The sequence below is a fragment of the Lichenostomus cassidix genome, chromosome 14 (genome assembly GCF_008360975.1).
Source record: "Lichenostomus cassidix isolate B80296 chromosome 14, HeHo_3.0, whole genome shotgun sequence".
NCBI classification, from domain to species: domain Eukaryota; kingdom Metazoa; phylum Chordata; class Aves; order Passeriformes; family Meliphagidae; genus Lichenostomus; species Lichenostomus cassidix.
This window is the reverse complement of record NC_139495.1, coordinates 15,080,690-15,104,777: the sequence shown is the minus strand read 5'-3', so window position 1 is coordinate 15,104,777 and position 24,088 is coordinate 15,080,690. Positions and strand designations below refer to the sequence as shown.

Genomic DNA, 24,088 nt, shown 5'->3' with positions numbered 1-24,088 from the left:
GGATATTCAAGGTGGAAATAAGCAGGCAGCAATAATCTCCCAGTGCTCCCTCAAAAGCTCCCTTGGCCAGGCAGCCCCGACTAAGCATATGTGACTGTGAGCGGCACCTCACCGGCAGGCTGCCGGCTGGGGCCAAGAAGGGACTCCAGGCCCCCAGGGAAGCCGGGGCCGCCGCTGTGCCCCGTGGCCACTATTGGCCCGGGTCAACGATGCCGTGGGAACGTGGCGGCGCCGCCGTGAGGGGAAACGCTATTCTCCCGCTTCACTTCACCGCCCCGCACGGCAGAGGGCGCGTACCTCCCGCGCCTGCGCAGCTCAGCCAGAGGTTTCGAACCGCCAACTGCCCTAATTCGAATTCGCATCCTCATTGACCAATCACAGCGCGCGGGGTGAGCACGGTCCCTCCCCCATCTGCCTCCCGGCCAATGAGAGAGCCTGCTGTGTTTAAAACAAGTGCGCGCGGGCGGTGGGCGGGGCGGTGGCGCGGCGGGCGGGCCTGATGGGCGGGGCTCCCGCCGCTCACGGCGCTCACTGGGCGCGCCCGCTCTGCGAGCGGGGCGTGGCAGCCCGGCAGTCCCCGCCCGCTCCCGGCGCACCGGTCCCTCCTCCGCCCGTGCCGCTCTCTTGGAGCCGGGTAGAGCGGTGTGTTCCCCCGCTCAGTCCCCGCGGACGCGCCGCGATGAAGGCGGGCGGTGAGTGCGGATGTGCCCGCGGGCTCCGCGGGTGCTGCGGGCTCCCGGGTTCTCCCGCGCTGAGGGGCGGCTCCTTGGCGGTCTCTGCCTGTCGGGCGCCTCCTGAGGTGGTCTGAGGGCGGGGGTTAACGGAATACACCAGGCCCGGGCTGAGGGATGGCCGGGACCGGCAGCGGGTGGGGGGCCGGGCCGGGCCGACGGCTGCGCGCCCAAATTCAAACTCGGCGGGGGCGGTGCGGCCTGGCCCGGCGGGGACTCGGCGCCGGCTTTGCCCGCGCAGTGCTACTCGCCGGGGACGTGCCTCAGCCCCGCTGTGATCGCAGGGTCCGTGGCTGTGCCTGGCGGTTGTGCCTGAACTCTCCTGCCCTCAAAGCCAGGGGGTCAAAATGTGTATTGCGCGTGGGATAACGTCTCGGGCGTCTGTGAGTTTGCAGGGTGCACAGTAATGTGCAGGCAGCCCCGTTCAAAACTGAGAGAAAGTGTTTTTTACTGTAAGGGTGGTTGAGCGATGGTACTTGGTTGTCCAGAGCGATTATGGGATCCACATCCTCGGAGTTAGTCAAAGCCATTTAGATGTGGTCCTGCCCCACTTGGCGAGGGGTTGGACTGGGTGACCCCCAGAGTTCTCTTCCAGCCTAAACCATTTCGTGAAGCAACACATTGGAAATGAACCTGTGCTGCTTCCTGTCTGTAGAAATTAAGTTTTCTCTTCCCTGAGTTGCTCATGTACCCCCTGGTCCCCATTTGGATGCTCATATAGGCTGAATGGGCATCCCAGTTTGGGTGTCCATTTCATTTTCATGGCAGTAATACTGCTGAGGATAATACATTATGTATGTGTGTGTATTATTGCACTGAACAAATACTCCAAAAGGTACAGGCAATGGATCTTCCATCGGCACCTATGGCAGGTAACTGTCCAACTGTCTGCTTGGAAAGATAGGTCTGAGTTGGTTTGGTGGCCTTCCTAATATCTCTGGTTGCATTCCAGGGACTGCTGTCAGTTGAGAAGGAAAAGCTGGGGCATGGGTGACGTAAATGAAGTGACAGTAGTGATAGTTAAACCAGTTCTTACTACCGAACAGGGACAGTTAAGCTATTTGTCACTATTAAACATAGTCACAGGAGTCAGGGCTTAGAGGGGCTCTTGGTGAAGAGCACTTCAGCATGAGCCACCCCTTCTGAGCCACTTGGCTTCATTAACCAAATTGAACAAGCCCTTTACTGCTCTGTGGCTTGGTCTTGTGGCATTGTGTGGCATGAGCTATATTTCCCTGCTTAATGTGTTTGCAATGTCCACTGCTGCAGCAAAGAGGTGCTCAAGTGAACACCTGTGTGTGTGTATAATACTCTGTAGTGCCTTCTTTCCCTGTGCTGTTCTATCATTAACAGGTGTCCTGTGTCTTTCTTTTCCAGTGGTTCACTGTAGGTGTTCCAGATGTTTTTCTTTCCCTTCAAAGCGAAGGATAATAAAACGGCCTCGAGTCCTGACGTTCTTGAACCTCCCTGAGGATGTTCTGTTTCACATCCTGAAGGGCCTCCCTGCTGCAGACATCCTCTCAGTCAGAGCTGTAAGTGCTGCAGTTTCCCCTGTGCCAGCCACCACGGCTCAGCTCTGTCTTCAGGTGCCTGGACTGCACATGGAATAGGCTTCTCATGTCACAGTGAGCCTGAAGAAATCCAAAGAGTGCCTGAAGGGTTTCGATTTTTTCTACCCCAGGGACAGTTTCATTTCTCACTGCTCAAGTTAAGAGTAGCAGCAGTATTTGACTGCTTTTTGTACCTTTTCTGTGGCAATTGTCCTGCCAGATCACTGTAGCTGAACAAACTGGTTTGGTTTGGCATCTCTTGCCTTATTGGTTATCAGGCAGGCAGCAAATTAAACATAACTTGTGATTAATTAGTTACTTCTCTAAAATTAGATTGCAAAGACCTTGTTTTCTGTTGGTCCTTTTTAGTAATCATTGTTTTGTGTTCCCTTTGTGCAGGTGCATTCACATCTTAAATACCTTGTGGACAATCACTCCAGTGTTTGGGCACATGCAAGTTTCCAAGATATGTGGCCATCTCCAAACAATCTGAGGATGTTTGAAAGGTAAGCTTTAAACATCAAATGTCTCTGGTCTTCGAGAAGGGGGTGCTTGAAGGAAGATAAACCATTCTAATTAGTCCTCAGTGTAATTGGGGGATCTGACTTGTACAAAGAGGGGAAGTATTTGCTTTGGGAATGAAAAAATGGTTGATTTCAGGTCTAAGCTGCTGCTGGTCACTGCTGTGTGTTTAACTAGAGCGGGGTCTATTGCATTTACCAAAGTTATTTCTCCTCACAGGCATTAATATTCCAGATTAGAACATAGCTCATTCCCTAAAACCTGTTTCTGATGCTTCCATGTGAATGAACAAGTGAGGTCAAGGGCTCCAGAGAATAATCAGTCCTATGTCTGAGTTGGCTTGTCACTTCTCGTGTAAACCAGTATATTGAAAAGCAGGTGAATTGCAGTAACAAATAAAGTTTGAAAGGGTAATAAGAAGTCTGCTTTAAAAAGATGGAGAACATCTTTTTATTCATCTGATTTGAAGGGGATCCATTGGTGTCAGAGATTTCTTTAAATGGTTTGAGTGCCATGATAATGGTTTAGCTTCTGACTGTCACTTCTTTTCTTTCTGAGGCAGACCACTATGTGCACATAGGTTTGGGAGTGAGGAGCACAGGGGCTTGATGTTTTGATGCATGTCCTTGAGGGCACAAGGACCAAACTGTGGATTGTGGTGTTAGGAAGGATTTCAACCTCAAGTGCCTTCTCTGTTTGTCCTTCAGGGCTGCTGAAAGCGGTAACTTTGAAGCTGCTGTGAAGCTGAGCTTGGCATACCTGTACAACGAAGGCTGTAAGTGTGGGAGCTTGTCCTGGGCTCTTTGGGGAAGATGACATGGCACAAGGAAGTTTTACATTCCAGTACTTAAGCACTGGCCACAAAGCTGCCAGGTGTTCAGTGATGGGACAGGATAGAGCATGGAAGTTCAGTTAGGAGTCATCCTCTGCAAACTTAGGATCAAACTCTGCTACCACCATGATGTGGTAAATGTATCAAAAGGCCTGACAAATGACAGGAGAAGCCTCCTCGCACAGGGTCCTGGCAAGGCAGTTGGTATTTGCAGAATGAACCCCCAACTTAGGTTATGCGTTCCTAAACCCTGACTGTAGTAAGATTTTTCTTCTTTAGCAATCTCAATGATTTTTAAGGCTCTAAAGAGACAGCTCGACCTTTTCTTGATTGTTTCCTCTTGTCTGCCTTGGCCTGTCTGAATGCCAAGCAGGCATTGTGAGCAAACTGTACTTGATTCCTGGTTTTCTCTCTGGTTCAGTGTCCATCACAGGCCACGGGCGTGCAGAAGTGAATGGAATAAAGGCATCTCACTACTTCAGCTTGGCAGAGCACCTAAATGTGTGTGCAGTCCCCTTTATCTGGCTGTTCATCCGTCCTCCCTGGTCCTTCTCTGGAAGCTGCTGTAAAGCTGTGGTCTATGAAAGTCTCAAAGCAGAGTGTCAGCTTGACAAGGTCAGGTTTCTTTCTGCCCTTGGCTTTACCCTACATCAGTAACTGCGTCTCATTATTTTGGAAAAAATACTTTTGTTTCCCCAAGGGACCTCCTGTGCTCTTGTTGCTTCAATGTCTGTGGCTCTATAATTTTATTGAATTTATTGCTAAACTGCACATAATAGATCATGAGTGCCGGAGGCCTGTACTGTCTCTTCTGAGAGGTTCAGTGCTATCTCAGGGATAACAAAACATGGAGAAAAGCAAGGGGGAGGAATGTATGAAAGATAAACCAAAACTGTAGTCTGGAATTACTAGCAAAAATTGCTATGGTTTAACAGTGCTTTATCTTGATGCTTTCTTCAGGCTCAGAAAGGATCTATTCTCCACAGCTTGGCTAAGGTCTTAAATTTCTTTGAGGTGAGCAGTGTTTCTGGTGTGATGTGTTCGGGTTTTTTTGTGATGATGCTAATGCTGTTTACCTTGATTAAAAAAAATAAATCAGCCAGATGCTCTTACACTCCTCAAGTGGCCCAGGAGTTTCTGTTCTCCTGAGTTTAATTTACTGGTTGTTTAAAGAAACATTATTAACTTACTTTATTGAATTGTACAAACGGTAAAATTAATTTTGGCTTAATCATGGGCTTGCACTATGTTCAGGTCTCAAAGGAAGCTTTCTAGTTGTAACTTGCCTAGCAAGAAGAATAAAATAAAAAGCCTTCAGTGGCAATCAAGCCAAAAAGCATTTGGCTGAGAAAAAGCACTAGTTGCGCTCAGAACCTGCATCTGCAAATGGCAGCACTGAGTGGATGTGGAAGCATCCTCAGAGGCTGAAGGCCATTCCCAAGGGATAGATTCTGCTCTGTAGCTTTAGCACAGTGTTCTGTAGCTTCTGAAGTGTTGAGGCATCCACTTATCTGGACAGAACCAACATCAGTATATGCCCCTTTTTTTTTTAGGATGAAGGAAAAAAGAAAGAATCCCTTGAAATGCTTGAAGAATCATCAAAACAGGGTTGTTTAATCAGCTCCTACCTCCTTTGGGAAAACAACAGAAAAGCTGCTGTAAGTAGTCATTTTTTGTCTCCAAACAACTCTTACACTAACTTCTGAATCTCTATTATGTACAAGGAATGTCATCAGAAAGAAATTACTGTTCCTCAGTGCTCGTCTCTTCATAAGCAAGGAAAGTGCTAAGAACTCTCTGAAATGAGCTTTGGTGCCTGCCTGGGAGGTTGAAGTGAGGCTATGGGCAGTTGGAATGAAGGTGCAACAGAAATTGCTTTACTTCAACTCTGCCTAGGCACTGCTGGCCAGTGATCCCAGGGCTCTGGGGAACGGGAGGGGAAGGCTTCTGCCTTATCATTAATAAATCTTCCCTCACCTTGGAATCCTGAGTGACTGCTTTCATTTCCTGTGAGACCTTGGGCAAGAACTGAAGAAAGGTTCTTAGAAACAGCATTGTCATGATGAGAAACAGACTTGTTGCTGAAATAATAGATGTACCTCCAGGCAGTGTTTTTTCTCTGATATTGGTGCTACAATTCTTCTGTTTGTTGTGTAAAGGTCTTGGGTTTTTACATCTGATTGTGTTCTTCTCTGTAGATGTCAGATCCTGGCAGATACCTCCAAAGTCTCAGGAAGCTACGAGACTACGCAGCAAAGGGCTGCTGGGAAGCACAGGTAAGAATGAGTTTTCCCAGAAAAACTGCCTTTATTTGGTCCTTTCTGTGCTGCCATTCTAGGTTTAGATTTCTCTTTTTAGAAGCTGGACCAGCATTGCTCAGTAATGTCTTTATGTGCCTCTACTCTGTATATTCCGTTCTTTGGGAAATTCCTGCACACCAGTGGCACAATGGAGTAAAGATGCATCTTTTGATGGACTTAAAAGACTGGCCCCAAATAATCTGTGTGCTCAACATTTAAGCCAAACGAAGAACAAATAACTAGTGGTTCAAGTAATTTGTCACATTCACTGTTTTCAGCAGGAAAATAAGAGAACCATCCTGTGCTGCCTTAGTTTGCATTTGGTAAAATAAGCATGCTTTCTGTTCTCTCTACTACAGATAGCTTTAGCCAAAGCTTGTGGGAGTGGAAACCAACTAGGATTGGAAGCAAAATCTTCCAGGGATATGGTTTCTCAAATCTTTCAAGCTTCCCTTCCTATCAACAAGCAAAGCATCTTCACTGTGCAGAAAGGAATGAATGAAATAATGAGGTAGGAACTCAGATCCAGGAGTGAGGCCCCATAGCAGAAACCATTCCCTATTGCCCTCCACATCTCTACATTCCCTCCACGATTTTTCTGGGCAATCTGTGCCAGGGCCTCCCCACCCTCACAGGAAAGCATTTCTTCCCAATATCCCATCTAGCCCTGTCCTCTGTCGGTGTGAAGCCATTCTCCCATCCTCTCCTGTCCTGTCACTCCAGGTGTTGTCCAAAGTCCCTATTGACTCCATTTTCCTGAATAAACACCCACAACAGTGTCACCTGGGTTATCCTGCCTCTTAATAAAGAATGCACAAGTTCCTTATCCATCCCTAGGCAGAGCTCAATACATTCCAGCTGCTCTCTCACATGAAGAGCAGCTCCACCACTTCACCTTGCTGGTGTTTCGTTCCTAAAAAAGTGCTCAGTCATCCACAGCAGCATTCCAGCCACACAGGTGTCCCCCAGTGGCTCTGTAATGGCAATAGGATCACGGCCCTGTGACCACTCCAGCTCCTCCTATTTATATCCCATGCTGTGTGCATTGGTGTGCAGGGAGGGGATGGAGCAGGCAGGTTTTCCAGCAGGGCAGCAAGAAGACCCACCACAGCCATAACCCCACTTGAGGAAGTTGCTTCTCCTCTTGGGAGGCATCTCAGGAACACTTGTCACTGCTCTGCTTGGCCTGGCTCATTCCCCAGTTGGATGTGATGGTGTGGGACACCACTTCCCAAGTCCTTCCTTAAGTCTCTCTTCCTGTTCTAGGTACATCCTGGTGGATTGGCTTGTGGAAGTGGCTACCATGAAGGACTTTTCTAGCTTGTGCCTTCACATGACAGTGGGATGTGTGGATCGTTACTTGAAGCTAAGACCTGTACCTCGTGCTCGGCTCCAGCTTTTGGGAATAGCCTGCATGGTCATTTGCACACGGTGAGGGTTCCGGCTGTTGAGCAGAGGTGGTTATTGTGATCTTTCCTGCAGCTTTCTTTCCTGCAGCTCAAACTTCTCCCCCAACCCCATCCCTTGCTGGTTATACACATTGACTTCCCTCTACCTTGACTGCTCCCTAACTGTGTTCACACACAAACACCATCTCTACCAGTGAGGCACAAAGTACAGTTCCTTGGGGGGTTTTTTATGTTTGGACACATGGTCATGGTTGTGGATTGCTCTAAATGCATTCCATCAGCAACTGGAGTCTTTGACACCATACTGGCATGAGAAAGCCTGAAAGATGTAACTGCAGTAGTGTTCCATAGTTTAGCTTGTTGTATACTCAGATGAACTGTGTGGTATGGTGGCAAATTATCTTTCTATGTTAACTTCCTTAATACCTTGCATCTTAACCTAGGAGAGGCTTCACAGATGAAGAATTAGGATCACAGAATCACAGACTGGTTAGGTTTGGAAGGAACCTTAAAGATTATCTCGTTCTACCCACTGCCATGGGCAAGGACACCTTCCACTATCCCAGGTTGCTCCAAGCCCCATCCAGCCTGGCCTTGGACACTTCCAGGGATCCAGGGACAGCCACAGGTGCTCTGGGCAACCTGTGCCAGGGCCTCCCCACCCTCACAAGGAAGGTTTTATTCTGTATTAGGTAGAACATTCCAAATTAGGAATGTTTTAGTAAGTGGTTCCAGCTTACAGATGAAATAAAGAGCTGCAATTCTTTCTTTCTGATCTACCTGGGAAAGTATCTTGTGAAGTGATTTAACTCTGGTCATCTTGGGTGCAATTATCTGCCATAAATGCACAAATCCCATTTCTAGTGGGGCTAACTATTAATATTATTTAATATTGCAGTTTCATCAGCAAAGAGATGCTGACAATACGGGAAGCTGTGTGGCTGACAGACAACTCCTACAAATATGAAGAGTTGGTCAGAATGATGGGCGAGATCATTTCTGCCCTAGAAGGAAAGATAAGGGTGAGTTTGGAAAGCAGATGGAATATTCGCCCCTTCAGCTGCTGTTCAAGTCAGGCTGTAGCAGTTCTTATCTAAGGACTTGGGGGTTTATTGTCAGTGTTCTCAATCAGCTGTGGAGCCTGTCCATGTCTCAGAGTATGCAGATACAGAACCCTCTGCCTTCTGTAGAGATTAAAACTTCAGTTTTAAGAGGCAAATTATTCTCTCACTGGAGAATGTTTCAATGTCAATGTAGTAGTTAAACAAAAAAAAAAAAAAACCCAAACAAGCAAAACTCAGCACCTCCTGTTCTAACAGGAAACAGCTGTTCTAAATGCTTTTTGCTGGTCTTGTGTTTCCAATCTCTATTCTCCTTTCTGCACTAGATACCCACCATTTTGGACTACAAAGAAGTTCTGTCAAGCATAGTCTCACTGGAGAGAAGAACTCTTCACCTTTACAGCTTCATCTGTGAGCTGTCCCTCCTGAACACGAGCCTCAGTGTGTATTCACCAGCCCAGCTGGCTGCCGCTGCACTGCTGCTGGCCAAGATGCTGCATGGGCAAGGTAAGCAATCTTACCTTGAGTGGAGCTGTAGCATGGAGCGTCAGTCTGCCTTCTCTTTCTAGGGAGATTTTTTAGGTGTTTTTTAGGTATTAGTCTTTAGTCAAGCTGTCCCAGTCACTTGGCTGGGGGAGGTGGAGAGAAGGGTGGAGAAGAGTGGGACAGGTATAAGAATTCAGAATGAGGAGCTCAGTTCAGCCTGTTTGGTTGTATTGGGCCACCAAGATGATTAGAGGGCTGAAACAGCTCTGCTATGAAGAAAGGCTGGGAGAATTTGGATTGTTCAGCCTGGAGAAGAGAAGCTTCAGGATGACCTAATTGTGGCCTTCCAGTACCTGAATTGAGCCAACAGGAGACGTAGGCAGAGTCTATTTACAAGGGCCTGGAGAGACAGGACAAGGGGGAGTGGCTTCCCACTGCCAGAGGACATGGGTAAATGGGATATTGGGAAGGACTATCACCACCCTCATCTTCCCTGTGAGGGTGGGGAGGCCCTGGCACAGGTTGTCCAGAGAAGCTGTGGCTGCCCATGCATCCCTGGAAGTGTCCAAGGCCAGGTTGGATGGGGTTTGGAGCAACCTGGGCTAGTGGAACATGTTCCTTCCCATGGCAGGAGGTGCAATGATATGGACTTTGAAGTTCCTTCCAACCCAAACCATTCTGTGATTTTCTGATTCTATTTTACCTCTTAATAGGAGTGATGATTTAGACCATTAGCATCAGACTATGCAAGCTTTGTGTTTAAATGAGTTCAGAGATTTCTATCATTAGATATAACATCAGTTTGGCAGATAAACCTATCCTCAAAGCCAGTTGTGAAGTTGAACAAACTATGCACAGGCATAAGCTTGCAATGATCATGAACCTTATCCTATTAAAAAAGAAGCTGACTACAAAACAACTGGACTTTGTGAATATGTAATTCAATACATGAATGTCTACTCTCTTTTCCAGCACACTCCTGGACCAGCCAGCTGTCTGAGTGCACTGGTTTCTCTCAAGAAGACCTCTTGCCCTGCGTGCTGAGCCTCCACCAAAAGTGGTAATGGTTTTGGGACTCTTTGGGGGAGCACATGAGTACTCGGATTGCAGCTCTTGCAGACGTGCTGCACCTGTACAGTTGGCCCTTCACAGTGAAGGAGGGGTTTTGTGGGTAACTGCCTTGCTCCCCTGCCACGAGGTACTAAGGCCCAGTTCAAGGACAGCTGTTCTATTTCTGCCAGCTTGTCTGGCCTTGGGTCACATAAAACAGGGACAGAAAAGGAGTTAGATGCTCACATGCTTAGAAGCTACCAGGTGTCCTGATGAAGCTGCTGAACACCAACTCCCTTAGCACAGCACTAAAGGGCACAGAGGGAAAGTACCTAACTTGGCAGGTTTTCTTAATATTGTTGCATAGAATCCATTCTAAGATGGGGGTTCTAATTTTTCTTTCCAGCTTCCATGATGATGTCCCAAAGGACTATAGGCAGGTGTCCCTAATGGCAGTGAAACAGCGATTTGAAGATGAGCGCTATGAAGAAATAGGCAAAGAACAGGTGGGTGAGCTATGTCAGCGTCTGCTGCTGCCCAACACCCAGAGCAGAGCTGCTGCCCGACACCCAGAGCAGAGCTGCTGCCCCAAGGCAGGCTGTAGGAATAAAGTGGGAGTTTAAAACTAAAGTTGCAGGGACTCAACTGATATTTGAGTGCCTGTGGGAAGAACTGGCTGCGATAGATTTCTCCTAGAAAATAAACAGCATCCTTCTGGCTATTTAGTTCTTCCAAGAATCTCATGGTATAATTCTTATTGTCTCTTCATATATTTTTCTTTTTTAAGGTTATGAGCTACAGCCAGCTCTGCTCATTGCTGGGTGTTAAACAGGAGGACCCAAAGCCCAGTCCCTTGCACAGGAACGTGGTGGAAATTCAGACTTTCCTCAGCTCTCCCTCTGGAAAGAGAGCTAAAAGGTGAGTATATCTCGTGGGTGTCAGTGCCTCTGAAGATCAGCCTGAGCCTTTCCTCCTCACTGGCACCCGGAGGTTTCATTCTTAAATACAATCAATTTTCCTGTCACTGTCTTGATGTACCTATTAAAAGAGCTGGAAAGGACTTGACTTATAATGATTTGATTTCTGGGGCTTTTTGCTACAGGAGAAGGGAAGACAGCATTCAGGATGACAGAGGCAGCTTTGTGACCACACCCACAGCAGAGCTGTCCTCCCAGGAAGAAAGTCTGCTGGACAACTTCCTCGACTGGAGTTTAGATTCCTGCTCTGGTTATGAAGGTGATCAGGAAAGTGAAGGCGAGCGAGAAGGAGATGGTGAGCAGTTTATTATTCTAAAAAAGCAACCCAGAGGATTAAACCTGTCTTTTCATTTTTGCTTAAAACTGTTTCTCAGGCACCAGATGCCTGAACTTTCAGCTGAAGACCACTTGGAAAAACTCTTCCCCTTCCCCTGTGGTTATAATTGTTAAACTCTCTCACAGGTATCTATCTGTTCTTTCTCTGCACTGCTTCAGAACATGATGAGGGGTTTTATATTTGCTCAGCATTTCAAAGTCAGGCTGTTTGCAGTGCACCAAATGTGATGAATGGCCCACTGTCTTAGGAACGCTACTTAGCTGTTGGATTTTGCTGACCCTGGGCCTGGTTGCTCATTTTCTAGCAGCTCCTAGTACCTGTCCAAATAGTCTGAGGGAGGAAAAGATGCTGTGTGAACAGAGGGTGAACTTAGCACCCTGCCCTCCAGGCATGAGCAGACAGAAGGTTGACTCTTGCATCACTTTTTTCTGCTTGACTCTGTGCTGAGTGCCTGCTTGGTGCTGGACTGGGGCAAACTAACCTTTTTCTTTTCCCATCCTGCAGTGACCAGCCCCAGTGGGATCCTGGACATGACAGTGCTGTACCTGGACCCTGCAGAGCACTGTGGCCAGGACTCCAGTGATGAGGACAGCCTGCCCGGGGAGTGGGGTGGCTTTGAGGCACCCCACAGAGAGGGGGAGCTGCCAGGGGCGTATCTCACCCCAAGGAATCCCAACCCCGAGGGGAGCTCAGGCTACTCTTCTGTCAACACTGCCAGTCCTACATCTTCTGTGGAAGGCAGCCCTGGAGCTCCTCCCAAACCTACCTCAGCACTGCCCCACGGCAATGCCATGAACAGGGAGCCATGCCAGCCCCATTACCTGCACAGGAGGCAAGTGAAGAGAAAAAACATGGCAGAACACACTGAAGAAAGGCTGAACTTGGGCTTCTTAAGCCTCTGATTTCTTGCTTTTAACTTTTCCAGGATTCCTGGAAACAGTATTTCTGTTGCAGTCATACAGGGATAATAGTGAATAATTGTAAATACCTCCAAAAGAACAACCCCCTTCCCTTCAGCCTTGTCTGTCTTGTACATCTGGGCTATTTCCTCCCTTCACAGCTGCCTTTTTACATATCCCCTATTGTCTGATTGTCTCCTAAGGTTCTGCTCTCTCTATGAAACTTTATAGCCCAGTTTTGTCATCCTTCTTCATGAACAGAACTGTCCTGTCCCTTGCTTCCTTTGAGACCTGGCACTATGAGTGAAATGAGTTGACATTGGTTCTCAAGTTTCTGAATGTAACACTATGCTTGAATTCTTCCACTTGAAAGACCTTTTTTGAGGTTGTACTGTCTTTTTACTCTGGCCAGGTCTCCCTCAGCTCCCCTTTCCTCTTGTCTATGGCATTTGCTGCACTGATACAAGGTTCTAATTGAAAAACCCCAGAGGTAAATGAAGGCTCACTGCAGGTCTGAGCTGCTCTCTCACCTACCTCTCACATGGTTTAAACCCCATTTGCCTCGTCTCTCGTTGCCATGTTTTCCTCACCTGAAAAATCCTTCTGTGCCTTAACACATAGTGAACATTGGAATACCAAGGTGCAAGATTTCAAAAAGGTGTCACTGAAGTTAACACTGGAACTGGACTTCAGGACTCTTTAGATTTTACTGTGGCCTAGGCAACAGTTCAGATACACACAGTGTAGTGAGTGTTTATTGACTGACTGGTTTTTTTATAAAATTGTTTTGTTATTAGAGATGGGTCCCAGTCTTCCTTCCCCTCATTCCCTAGCCTGAGGCTTGGAGAACTGCTGGGATGAGGTCAGGGTGTAGCTCTGAGCTGAGTTCTGATGGTTAAATTGCAGTGGCACTGCCTGAAGGCTATTTGCACAAATCTCACAAGGAACACAGGGCTCAAACCACACTCACAACCCTAAAAGGCCTTGAATGTGCCAAATAACCAACAGCAGCCTTGGGTGCTTGTCCACAAAGTTTATTACAAAACCCTCTATTGCCACTCTAAAAGAGAAAATCCCTGATTTAGTTTCCTGGCTCATGGTAGCTCCACTGCAGTTCTCCAGCTACTGCTTCCCCTGACCTGCCATGCAGGATTATCTTCACATTAACTTGGTACAGCAGAAGCTCAAACTTCAGCACTGGGTCATGTTAACATGGGAAGAAAACACTTATAAAAAGCTCACTCATTCTAAAACTGGTGAAAGTTAAAATATATCTGGGAAAGGCCTCACTGCAGAAAGCTCTGAACTCTTCCTGTGCAAGTTTTCTTGATCTGAAAGAAGAAAAGGAGAGAAGGGGAAGATGAATCAGTTTAATTCCTTCCCAGGAAGAGGAAATTAGGTGAAAAGTTGGCTCTGTTCTGCTGCTGGATGTAGCAGCCTTGGCTGGTGCAGCCCTGCACTAAAACCAGATCTGACTGTATCAAGCCTCACTCTTGGAGGTGCCTCATGGCTAAAATAGCACCTGGGCTTGAGAGCCACCACTGCCTCAGGGCTGAGGCACTAAAACCAGAACTACAGGCTGCTTTCTGAGAGAGAAGAACAAAAAATACAGCCCAGAGCTTCAGATTTAAAAAAAGAAAAAATTACCAGATGGCATGAAGTCTGCATTTTGTTATCACTTCCCTGAAGCCTCTTCAGCCTCTGCTTTATTAACCCTTCATGGGTTAATAATAACTTCAGGAAACACAGGCTAAGCCTGGCTTTGTACAGCACTGGACTGGTTTCAGTAGGGAATGACATGTCAGGAGGAGCAGGTTGGTCTCACCTGGAGAGATGTCACAGCCTGGCCTGCTCTGTCCTCACCTGCCTATGGCAGCAAAGGGCACACACAGCAGGTACCAGGACTGCTGGCACTCACCTAGGGCACCACTTGGACATCCACAGAGTCATAGGCTGAAGCTTTCATCTTTTCCAGTGGCTTCCTGAAGAGTTGGCGCAGGGCTGTGTAGTCAGGCTTCTCCTCGTACTCCAGTGCCATCACCTGCTCCAGATAGCACTCCAGGGCATCTGCAAAGAAAGGGACACTGCAGCAGCACAGAAACTCCAGCTGCCAAATGGCTGTCTCAGACTGCTCGTCCTGCAGCCAGCTCACCCACCCCCTGGGCATCTGCACGGAGAGGAAAACCAAACCAAGACTAATAAAGCTCACAGAATACAATAGAATTACCAGCTGGTTTAGATTGTAAGGAGCCGTAAAAACCACCTTCTTCCAACCCCTGCCACGGCCATTCCACTAGATGACATTGCTCCAAGCCCTGTCCAATCTGGCCTTGAACACTTGCAGGGGTGGAGCAGCCACAGCTTCTCTGAGCAACAAAATGAGATGGGGAAGTGACCTCTAGCCCCAGATACTGCATTCATAAACCCACCAGCACACCTGTACCTTCAGCAAGGCTCATGAAAGCAGATCATGGGAAGCAGCACTCCGTGTTTTGCTGTACAGAAAACAAGGGATTTGTTCCCAGCCTGCCAGCCAGCCCATGCAATGCTTGGTCACTATCACCACTGGAAGCCATTCTGGACTAGCACCCCAGCACAGAGAAAGTTCTGGCTTCAGGTACAGTCAATCCTCCTTCCCTGAGTTCCACTGCTGCTGAGAGCAAGCCCATACCTGGAATGGATCTCTGCCTGAAGCACAGCTGGAGAAGGTATCTCACATCCTTTCTGTACCTGGAATAGTCAGCACAGAGTCCTGTCAGGTGAGAAGCAATGGAGCAGACACCTGAGCACCTGGCTTTGACAACAGGGACAAAAAAAAAATTCCCAAAAGGCTGAATTCAGATGGGCATGTTGTGGATGAAGCAGAACCTGGGGTTCATCAAACACCCTGGGGCCAGGCTCAGCCTTGGCTGCATGATTTACCACATCCCAACAGTGTATTGTGACCAGGGGATTTCAGTGACAAAACCCCCTCACTTCTTTCTGATATGCTGTGGTTTTGATTGGCCCAAAACATCAGCAAGGTATTTTTAACATCTAGGAGAAATTTGGACCCCTCAGAAGCTGTTGTGGTAGGCCTGGGGAGGTGTCTGAGGGGTGGGGAGTGGCACAAAGATGGCTCCTGTGTGTCCTGAGTGAAAGTTCTGGAAGTTTTTTCATCAAGTCCAGCAGAGCCAATCTCTGATAGCTCCGAAGGTGATGGACGTGCTGCTGGCCAAGTTTGGGCCAATTAGAGGTGCTAGTTACACCTCTGTGAAAACATATTCAAGAAGAAATCAAAACAAGGTAGGCACGCACTTCTTTGTAGTTAGAGGAGGAGGAGGTGGAGGTAAAAATATGTGAAGGGAGAACAGCATGGAGACGCCAAGGTCAGTGAAGAAGGTGGGGCAGGAGGTGCTCCAGGTGCCGGAGCTGAAAAGCCTCTGCTAGCCGTGGTGAAGACCACGGGGGGAGCAGGAGGTCACCCTGCAGCCCATGGAGTCCACAGGGGTGCAGAAATCTACCCACAGCCCATGCCAGAGGAGCAGGTGGATGCCTGGAAGAAGCTGTGATCCAGCTGGAGTCTCATCTAAAGAGTTAAAACTGCAAAGGCCTTGCAAGGGAGAGAAAGGCCTTTTCCTTGCTCCTGGGATGGAAGCAGCCTGGTCTCGGCTCGGGAGAGTCTGCACAGCACCTTATGGACAAAGAGACTCATGTTGCAGCAGAATTCGGGCAGGATGTTGCTCGTGAGATTGGACCCACGCCAAAGAAGTTCCCAGAGGACTGTCTCTCGTGGGAGGGACCCCATGGTTAAGTAGAGGACCTCTCTCCCTGATGGGCTGACCAGAGAACAAACCCCTTACCCTGCCCCCTGCCTGTGTTGTTGGTTTGGAAAGAGAGAAGGGGGTGAGCAGAGAGACTGCTTCTTAAGAGGGAGGGGGTGAGAGCAGAGAAACTGTCTGAAGAGAGATAAGTAGAGTTAAAGAGTATTTGTAGTAGAAGAATTGTGGTGATGAAGTCTGCTCTGTGGACTGAGAAAATACCCCACACCCTGCCCCCTACCCGAACTGTTGGTTAGAAGGAAGAAAGGGGGTGAATAAAAAATGGGCTCGTAAGAGGGAGGGGGGTGAATGAACAAAATAGTGTATGAAAAGTTTATTTTTGCCTCTCATGTATCCTCTGACTCGGTTAGGTAATTAGATCACTTTGCAACTTTAAGTTTAGAGCCTGTCTGCCCTTTCTTCCGTGCACCCTCCTACCAGTGTCCTATCTCACTTAACTAATGAGATTGGTGTGTGTTTTTACAGGTTTTTTTCTTTCCCCTCTCTGCATGTCTGCAGCAGGAGAGAGCAGAAGTGCCTGGCATTTAGTCAGGGTCAAACCCTGACATGTGCATTTCCCAAAAGAGTATATGATTTCTTCTACCTTTCTTTCTGTTCCACCACAGCTTCTACTTTGTCCAGCTCATCAGACCAAGGCAAAATGCCACAGAGCCATTTCAGAAGACAGTAGCCCAGAGATTCCAAGTCACTCCGTCGAGATGGTCCTAATGGGAAGCAAGAGACATTCACATGTCACTCGTGAAGGGGTGGAAGTAAATGTAAAAGCGTGAGGATGTGCTCTGGGATATCAAAACTCCTGGGAGCCTGCTAACTCACATAGTTCAGGAATCATCTCCCATCCTCTGGAGGAAGATTTCCTGAGCACTGGGAGAGAGCAGTCATGTCCCAGCCAGGAGAGGGACTGGATAATTTGGAATGGGCTGCCCAGGGAAGTATGGAGTCCCCACCCCTATGGGATTTAAAAGTGTGGATGCAGCACTTGGAAACTTGGGTTAGTGGTGACCTTGGCAGCACTAGGGAACAGTTGGACTCAATGATCTCAAAGGTCTTTTCCAACCAAAGTGATTCTATGATTTAAATGCCTTCCTGGCTCTCATTGCTTCAAGGTCAGAGCAGAGCTTGCAGCAAATCTGTTTTGGGCAAGAATCCAGTCTGGTTTGAAACAGATCCCTGCTAAGCCAGCACGAAGGGCCCTGTTTTCTATTCCCCACATGCCTGCAGCAGCCAAGGCTCCAGATGGAGCAGGAACATCCCTGCTGCAGTCACTGAGTGATCTGGCAAGTCCCAACACAGCAGCCATCAGGAGGCAGGAGTGAACAGCCCAAAGAGGAACCTAGTTCCTGGTGCATGTGAATGCCTGGAAAGCAGCAGTAGCAGCAACACCAGCGGGGAGCCCCAGCTCCAGGGAGCACCGCCACAGGAACAGCTCCAGCTTGTGCCACACACCCAGACCCACCTGCACCCTTGTGGCTGTCCAGGCTGATGAACTCCACCATGCCCTCATGAGGGGTCCTGCTGCCCTCACGCCGAGCCACGTGCTTCCCCCCAGGGCTGTACCGGAACGCAAAACCATAGCCAGCGAGGGTCACCTGCAGGGCAGCACAGAGCACCCATGTGAGCACAGTGCAGCTCCCAGTGCCGCCCCACAGCCCCTGCCTGAGCACTGCCCAGCCTGCTCTGCTGCCCTGCCCAAGGCAGGGACCTGGGAGTTGCCCTATCCCATGTCACAATCCCACCTCCAGTGCCCGTTCCTGGCAACTCTACTCCTGCTCCCTACCTGTGTGAGGTCTGCTGGGTTCAAATAGATGTTCTCAGCAGTGATGTCCCCATGCACATACTCATTCTCATGAATGTACTCCAGGCAGTCTAGCTGGGAATAAACAGGGGGAGCATATCAGATCCATGCAGGCTCCAGCAGCACCCTGGCTATCACTGAGCTGGACCTTCCCCAGCTCCCTGCAGCCATGTGGAGGAGCACTAAAAACACGATGTCTCACAGCCTTCAAGTTCAAAGGTCAGGTTCTTCTTATCCCAAGTTCCTTCAAGGTGACACAGTGCTTGAAAGGTGCTACTGAAGTTTACAGGAGGCCTGAAAGATGCTACTTAAGAGACCCCACCCAAGCCCCTGGAGCAGCCTTAAAACACTTCTGGGAGATCCAGAAGGAAGTTAGAAGTCTTTTCTGAAAACGTCTCTTCGGAAGGATTGGTTCTCCACATACCAGGCGAACTGCGATCTGAAAAGCAGCCTTCTCCCTCAGCAAGTGCAGGCCATCACTCAGGACTGACTGAAGAGACCGTCCCAAGTCAGAAAACACCAAAAACCTGCAAGAGAAAAGGGCTTTGCACATGGCAATACCTACCTAGTTTGGAGACCCTGCAACAGACACTTGTCAAGTCATCCACTGGACCCCATTTCAACTCCAAGTTGACCTGAACCTGGGCAAACATTTCCCTGACTTTTGATAAGAGAAAATTTCTTATAAAGGAGACACATGTGCTGGTCATGTGTTGCAGACACACAGCCTGAGTCTCCCCCTGAGTGTTAAGTGTCAAGGACCAAAGTAAGGTGTCCCCTGGCCTGAGGGACAGCAGCAGCAAAAGCAGTAACTTCACCAGCAACACAAGGACTGAAGGAAAAGGGGTAGTGAGAAGCAAAGCATTTATTAAATGATTGGAGCAGTGTGTAAGGTCAGGAGCCCAGGGGACAATGACAAAAGGACTAGCAGACAGCGAGGGGAGGACAGGAAAAGCCAGAGATGCTCAGATGGCCCAGGAGTTTAGTCACCTCACCTGTAGCTGTCTGCATGAAGTCCAAAGCCAACGCAATTGGGGATGCCCAGCAGCGGCACGGAATGCCATTTCTTCCACTTCTCCACTACAAGGGGAGAGAAGAGGACAGTGCAGCAGATGCTGCTGAGAAGCTCCAGGAGGGAGGAGCTCAGTCAGGGATGCTCCTCCCCTGAAGTTCTGCTCTGCCCTGGACAGCTGACAATGGGAAGCCTCTCATCCTGACTCTATCCCAGAATTCCAGCCTGATGTGAAGGAGTACTGGCATGTCAATGCATATAGCACTGTACAGCAAGAATGGAAGAGGGAGGATTCTGGGAATACCAGAGCAGGTTAAGGCATGGGATTGCTACAGGGCTAGGGAAAACAAGGAACGGGGAGAGAGAGGGGGATGGAGAAGCAGATTTTTATAGTTTTCTCAGAAGTGTTGATTTGACATAAATTTCTCCATCACCCCTGTCCACATTCTCCGGGCAGCTTTGCTCTTGCTCAAGTTTTGGGGTCAATGGAGTCCATACCAGAGAGCAGCTGAAAGAACCACCCATGGAAGAGTGATGGGAGAGTGAGCCAAGGTGAGTCAGGCTGCAGGGCTGGACAGCTCCCAGAGACATCAACACAGAGTGAGAAGATCAAGAAAGTTCTGCACGTACTGTGATGTCCTACAGCACACAGATTTCTGGGAGAGCTGGCATTGACTGAACTCCTCAGCACTCTGGCACTAACTGAGCAGGGAGTTGATTTATTCTAGCCTGGCCTTCCAAGAGATTCACATAACTAATGAGAGGGGGATGCCAGCTGTCCTTAGTCCTTGCCCTCCCAAGAAGCACCAACCTGTGCCTGCCTTGGCAGCTCGCTGGAAGAAATTCTGTTCATTGTAGATCCTCCCATCTTTGGCATCCTAAAGGGAACAGCAAGGAGGAGCATTACTTCAGCCACACACATCCTGCTGGAAAGGGAAACTAGGGTAAGATTGCTTTAAGACCTTCACTACTCATTTCAAAGAAAGCAAAGATCAACAAACGGAGCAGAGAACAGAGCTCAGGTGTCTTGGTTCACTATTTAATGCTGCCCCTAACAACCACATACACTCTGAGCATCAGCACAGAACAGGGGAGGGGCTTTCTCAGGTTGGGCCTTTCCAGCAGCCCATTTACAGCTGTCTGGGGACTAACAACAGCCAGGCAGTGCAGCCCAGGTGCAGCCTGGAGAGAGCTCTGGTCCCAAAGCTCTTAAGTTAAAGGGAGCCAGAGGTGACCTTCTTAGCCACAGCAGGGATGAGGCTATTTCTACAAACAGGCAAGTCTAAACAGAGAGCTGCAACATTTATTTTAGCTGCCAGAAAGTGAGACAAGTAAGAAAGTGAGACAAGAAAGTCTGTATTTGTAATAGTTAAGATATTGCTGTCATAGAGTGACCTCAACTGCACATAGTTGACACTCAGTATGTCTGTGTTCGCCTACATACATGTATCTGTTCAACACTAACTCAGGATGGCTGCTCTCATGCATGAGAGGGAGCAGTGGTGTTATATTCTACCTGGTTTGATACAAAACTGGTATCAAGGGTAGCTGTAGGAACAGCAGGTTTCAGACAACATGGACCATGTTTCCAGAGGGTATTTCACTCTGAATCTTGCCTGTGAGCCCATGTGGGCCATCAAACCCCAAAGCCAAAATGCTCCCTTGTGCCATATCACACTCCGCAGTGCTCAGCAGACTACCAAGCAGCCAAAAGGTGCAAAACAGAGAAGTTGGGAGTGTTGCCTACTGAGGTGATTATAGTTTCCCACCTACTGGTTCTAGTTTTGTCACATTTAGCTGTATTTTCTCATCAATACTGTATTCCTTCTCCATCCTCTCACATGTCTCCTCTGACAAAAGGCAGAGGGATTATCCAAGTGCCTGCAAGAGTCCCACAGAGCCATCAGTCAGGACTGGCCCTCCTACAGACCAGCAACCCCCAAGAGCCACAGCAGACAAGAAAATGGAAAAGAGTCTTTCTGCTCTGGTTTATGAGCTACTGAAAAATCAATCAACTGAATTTCTACCACAGAACAGCTGTTACTAGAAATAACACATTTCTAGAGAATCCAAGGTATTGAGAAGTGCCTGGGAAGCTGGCTTGGAACTCCAACTATAATTCATGTTTGATTTCAAAATGTGCTTTGGCATTAAACAGTGTCTCCATGCTGGCTCTCACACAGCCTCAGCACAGCACCAAATTGCAAACTCTCCACTTTCCCCAGACTTCAGCAGCATGTATGCATGCCTGTCAGAAAGAAAAGCTGGTCTGACATTCCTGAATTAAGGTCTCCACCTCACACCACCAAGTTCAGTTCTGGAGGTTCCTCAGCCTGGTTGATCAAAGCAGCAACCTTCTGTGATTAAGGCTTCGGGGTTTTTTTAAGCTTTGGGGTTTTTTAATTCTCATATTCATTCTCCTCACACCTTTAGCAGAAGAGCCAACTGGTACTGAAATCTCAGCACAATACCCTCTCAGGAGGTTAGATCTATCTCCTAAGCTAGCAGGGATCTCTGTGACCACTCTCTCCAAATTCCTTGGATACTCTGAGCCAAACAGGTTGGGACACAGAACTCTATGCACTATTCCTTACCCAAACAGATCAAAACTCACAAGTTTGAGGGAGTAGCTTTGCTTTTGAGGACAGGTTCCAGATGCTGACTGCGCTGTGGAAGGATGGAACAGATGTGGTTACAGGAGCACGGAAAAGAGGTTCTGCATCATTAAATGCAACCTGTGCAGCTAGATTTACTCATCCTCTGCTTCTTTCCCTTGGGCTTTGCAAAGCATCCTCTGTGACAGTACCTTCCCAGATTACTACAAAATAATTCTCACCTTGGTCCAGGAGCTCAGCACCCTGACATGCTGCGAGTGCTTAAGTCATAGAAGCATCTGGGCATGGTTACAGTAGTGGGGGGCTTTGAGGGGTATGTAATGAATAGAACATTAGTAGAATTTCAAAGGCACCCCCAAATTAATTTGCTGAGCATTGCCTCCAGCTCACTCCATGGTTTGACAAGTCTGTAGGGGATGTCAAGTCCCTCTGCTCCATATGGGTGTTAGAGTTTTATGTGGCCGCCTTTCTCCAATAGGATTTGCACCCATGACTTGGCCTCATGGCACTTCCTCTTCTCCTGCTCTTAAACCAAGTGGTATTCACAGGTTACCTGCTGCTTATCACCTAAAACCTATTTCTATAAAAGCACCTTCCACTATTGACTTTCCTTTTCATCACATCTTTTTAATAACATAGATGAGTGCTCAGACTTCATTATGCAACAGCTTGAATAATGAAAAAGAAAGTAAAGCCAAGTATAAGGCAAAACTTGGTAATGGAGAAAATTCTTTCTGTACAGTTTCCAAATTAACAAGAGGGAAGAAGATCAAAAACTCCCCTTTGGAAGTTTACAACTTGACTGAAAAGATCAGCACTCACTAAATGGCTCAGAAGCAGCCCATGTGGTGTAGTTTCTTCCTTTGGCCCCAAAACAGGCTGAGAATTGACATTTACTGGGTGTTGACACCCATTACAGCACAGGAACTCCTGCACAGTAAATAGGTTTTGGACCTAAAAGAACAGAAAAAGGAAGTGTGGCCCCTAAGGATGGACATTTCATCATAACAGAGCAGCCTGGTCTTGGCTTGATACTATGCTGGTGGCAGAGTGGCTGGCAGGCAGATGCCCAGTGAACGAACGGCTGGAGCAGTGACAGGGAAGGTTTAGGTTGGATATCAGGAAAACGCTCTTCCCCTCAAGGATGGTCAGGCACTAAACAGGCTCCCCAGGGAATGGTCTCAGCCCCAAGGCAGCCAGAACTCCAGGAGCATTTAGATAACGCTCTCAGGGATGCACAGGATGGGATTGTTGGGGTGTCTGTGTAGGGCCAGGACCTGGATTCCAGGATACTTGTGGGTCCCTTCCAGTTCAGGATTTGTATGAATGCCGGATCCTGCAGGCCTGTGGGTCACTGCCAGCCCGGCGGACACCCCAGTGTCACCCAGTCTGCAGGCTCTGGGGGTTTCGGGACGACCCGACAGCCGTCACCGAACCCACAGCCAGGAAAACACCCCGCCTCCCGGCCACCCTGCCCGCCCCGGGCCCCACAGCACCTTCATACACCAGCCCGCAGCCGCCCTGCTCCAGCAGCCGCACCAGCCTCCACTGCCGCCCTGCCTGGTCTGTGAGCACCGTGTCCGCCGGGAGCGGCGCGGCCGGGCCGGGCCGGGGCTTGCGGGGCGAGCGGGACCCGAGCCGAGCTGCGGCCGCCCGCGGGGAGGGGGAGGCGGCGGGGCTGGGGGCCGGCGGCGGGCTCGGGGCCGGCGCTGCGGGCTCGCTGTGCTCCTCGGGCGGCGCGGGCAGCCTCCCGCCGCAGGCGGGGCAGAAGCGGAACGCGGGCTCCACGGCGAGCCCGCAATGCGGGCAGAACCGGCTGGGCCTGCGGGACACGGACAGCGTCAGCGCCCGCCCGCCGCCCCGCTTCCACCGCCCCGCTCCCTCCACCCCCAGCACCTCGGGGAGCCGGCGGGCACCTCCGCCCGCAGCCGCTCCGGGGTCCGCGTCCCTGTTCCTGCCCCCGTCCCGCGCCGCCCGCGGACCCGCATGCCAGACATGGCCCGGCCGGAGCGCTCCGGGCCCGCCCGCCGCACCGCCGCCGACACTGCGCATGCGCTCGTCCGAGCCGCGCCTCGTCCTGGCGGGACACCGAGGCTGCGAGGGGACGCAGGAGATCTGAGGGGGACACCGAGGCTTCTGAGGGTACACCAGGGCTGTGAGGGGGCATGAGGACTGTGAGGGAACACCGGGGGCTCTGAAGGGACACAGGGACTCTGAGGCAACACCGGGGCTGTGAGGGAGCACAGGTATTCTGAGGGGACATGGGGACTCTGGGGAAGCGCCGGTGAGGGAACACCAAGGGGTGCTGTGAGGGGACATGCGGCCTCCGAGGGGGCAGCGGGGCTCACCACGGTGCCGCGAGCCGTGGGCTCTCCCTGGCCTGGCCGGGCAGGGACACAGGCGGTCAGGCTGCCCCGGCAGAGCGGCGGAACCTCAGGATCCCCTTAGGTTGTGTCCCCAGCGCTGCCTTCTGGGGCCGAGTGTTTTAGCATTACTTCAGAAAAGACACCAGAAAACTACTGAGAAACGACCGTGGGACTGGGGAATAGGCACTCACCGGTTAATGAATGGAGGAGTTAATGTGTGGAACGGGACTGTGTATTCAGTGTATGCACCTTTGTATCTCATCCCTTGTGTACATTCTACGCCTATAAACCTCAAGCAGACACCAATATATTTCCATAAAAGACG

General features: G+C 49.4%; 2 protein-coding genes across 8 annotated transcripts; one reads left to right on the top strand and one right to left on the bottom strand.

Annotated features, from left to right (window-relative positions):
• The first annotated feature begins 551 nt into the window (after window positions 1-551).
• CCNF (cyclin F) lies at window positions 552-12,952 on the top strand. Its single transcript, XM_085075205.1, has 17 exons — window positions 552-692; window positions 2,109-2,263; window positions 2,681-2,787; window positions 3,511-3,578; window positions 4,057-4,250; window positions 4,596-4,649; window positions 5,189-5,293; window positions 5,834-5,911; window positions 6,295-6,446; window positions 7,202-7,366; window positions 8,243-8,366; window positions 8,732-8,912; window positions 9,864-9,951; window positions 10,348-10,447; window positions 10,729-10,859; window positions 11,044-11,213; window positions 11,760-12,952. Exons 1-17 carry the CDS (start codon window positions 680-682, stop codon window positions 12,155-12,157), a joined length of 2,283 nt encoding a protein of 760 aa, XP_084931331.1. The 5' UTR covers window positions 552-679; the 3' UTR covers window positions 12,158-12,952.
• A 220-nt stretch (window positions 12,953-13,172) lies between these two features.
• VRK3 (VRK serine/threonine kinase 3) lies at window positions 13,173-23,584 on the bottom strand. Of its 7 annotated transcripts, none has more exons than XM_085075212.1 (12): window positions 23,294-23,450; window positions 22,894-23,219; window positions 21,377-21,449; window positions 19,594-19,660; window positions 18,766-18,845; window positions 18,195-18,297; window positions 17,753-17,845; window positions 17,432-17,564; window positions 16,559-16,679; window positions 14,826-14,884; window positions 14,073-14,221; window positions 13,173-13,485 (listed from the first exon to the last, which is right to left on the bottom strand). In XM_085075212.1, the coding sequence occupies exons 1-11, from the start codon at window positions 23,392-23,394 to the stop codon at window positions 14,073-14,075; spliced, it is 1,305 nt and encodes a 434-aa protein (XP_084931338.1). In that variant the 5' UTR covers window positions 23,395-23,450; the 3' UTR covers window positions 13,173-13,485. The 7 variants fall into 7 exon arrangements, with proteins under 7 accessions (XP_084931338.1, XP_084931333.1, XP_084931332.1 ...); XM_085075207.1 differs by having other exon boundaries at window positions 18,766-18,850; window positions 21,397-21,449; XM_085075206.1 differs by lacking the exon at window positions 21,377-21,449 and having other exon boundaries at window positions 18,766-18,850; window positions 23,294-23,584.
• Window positions 23,585-24,088: the final 504 nt, after the last annotated feature.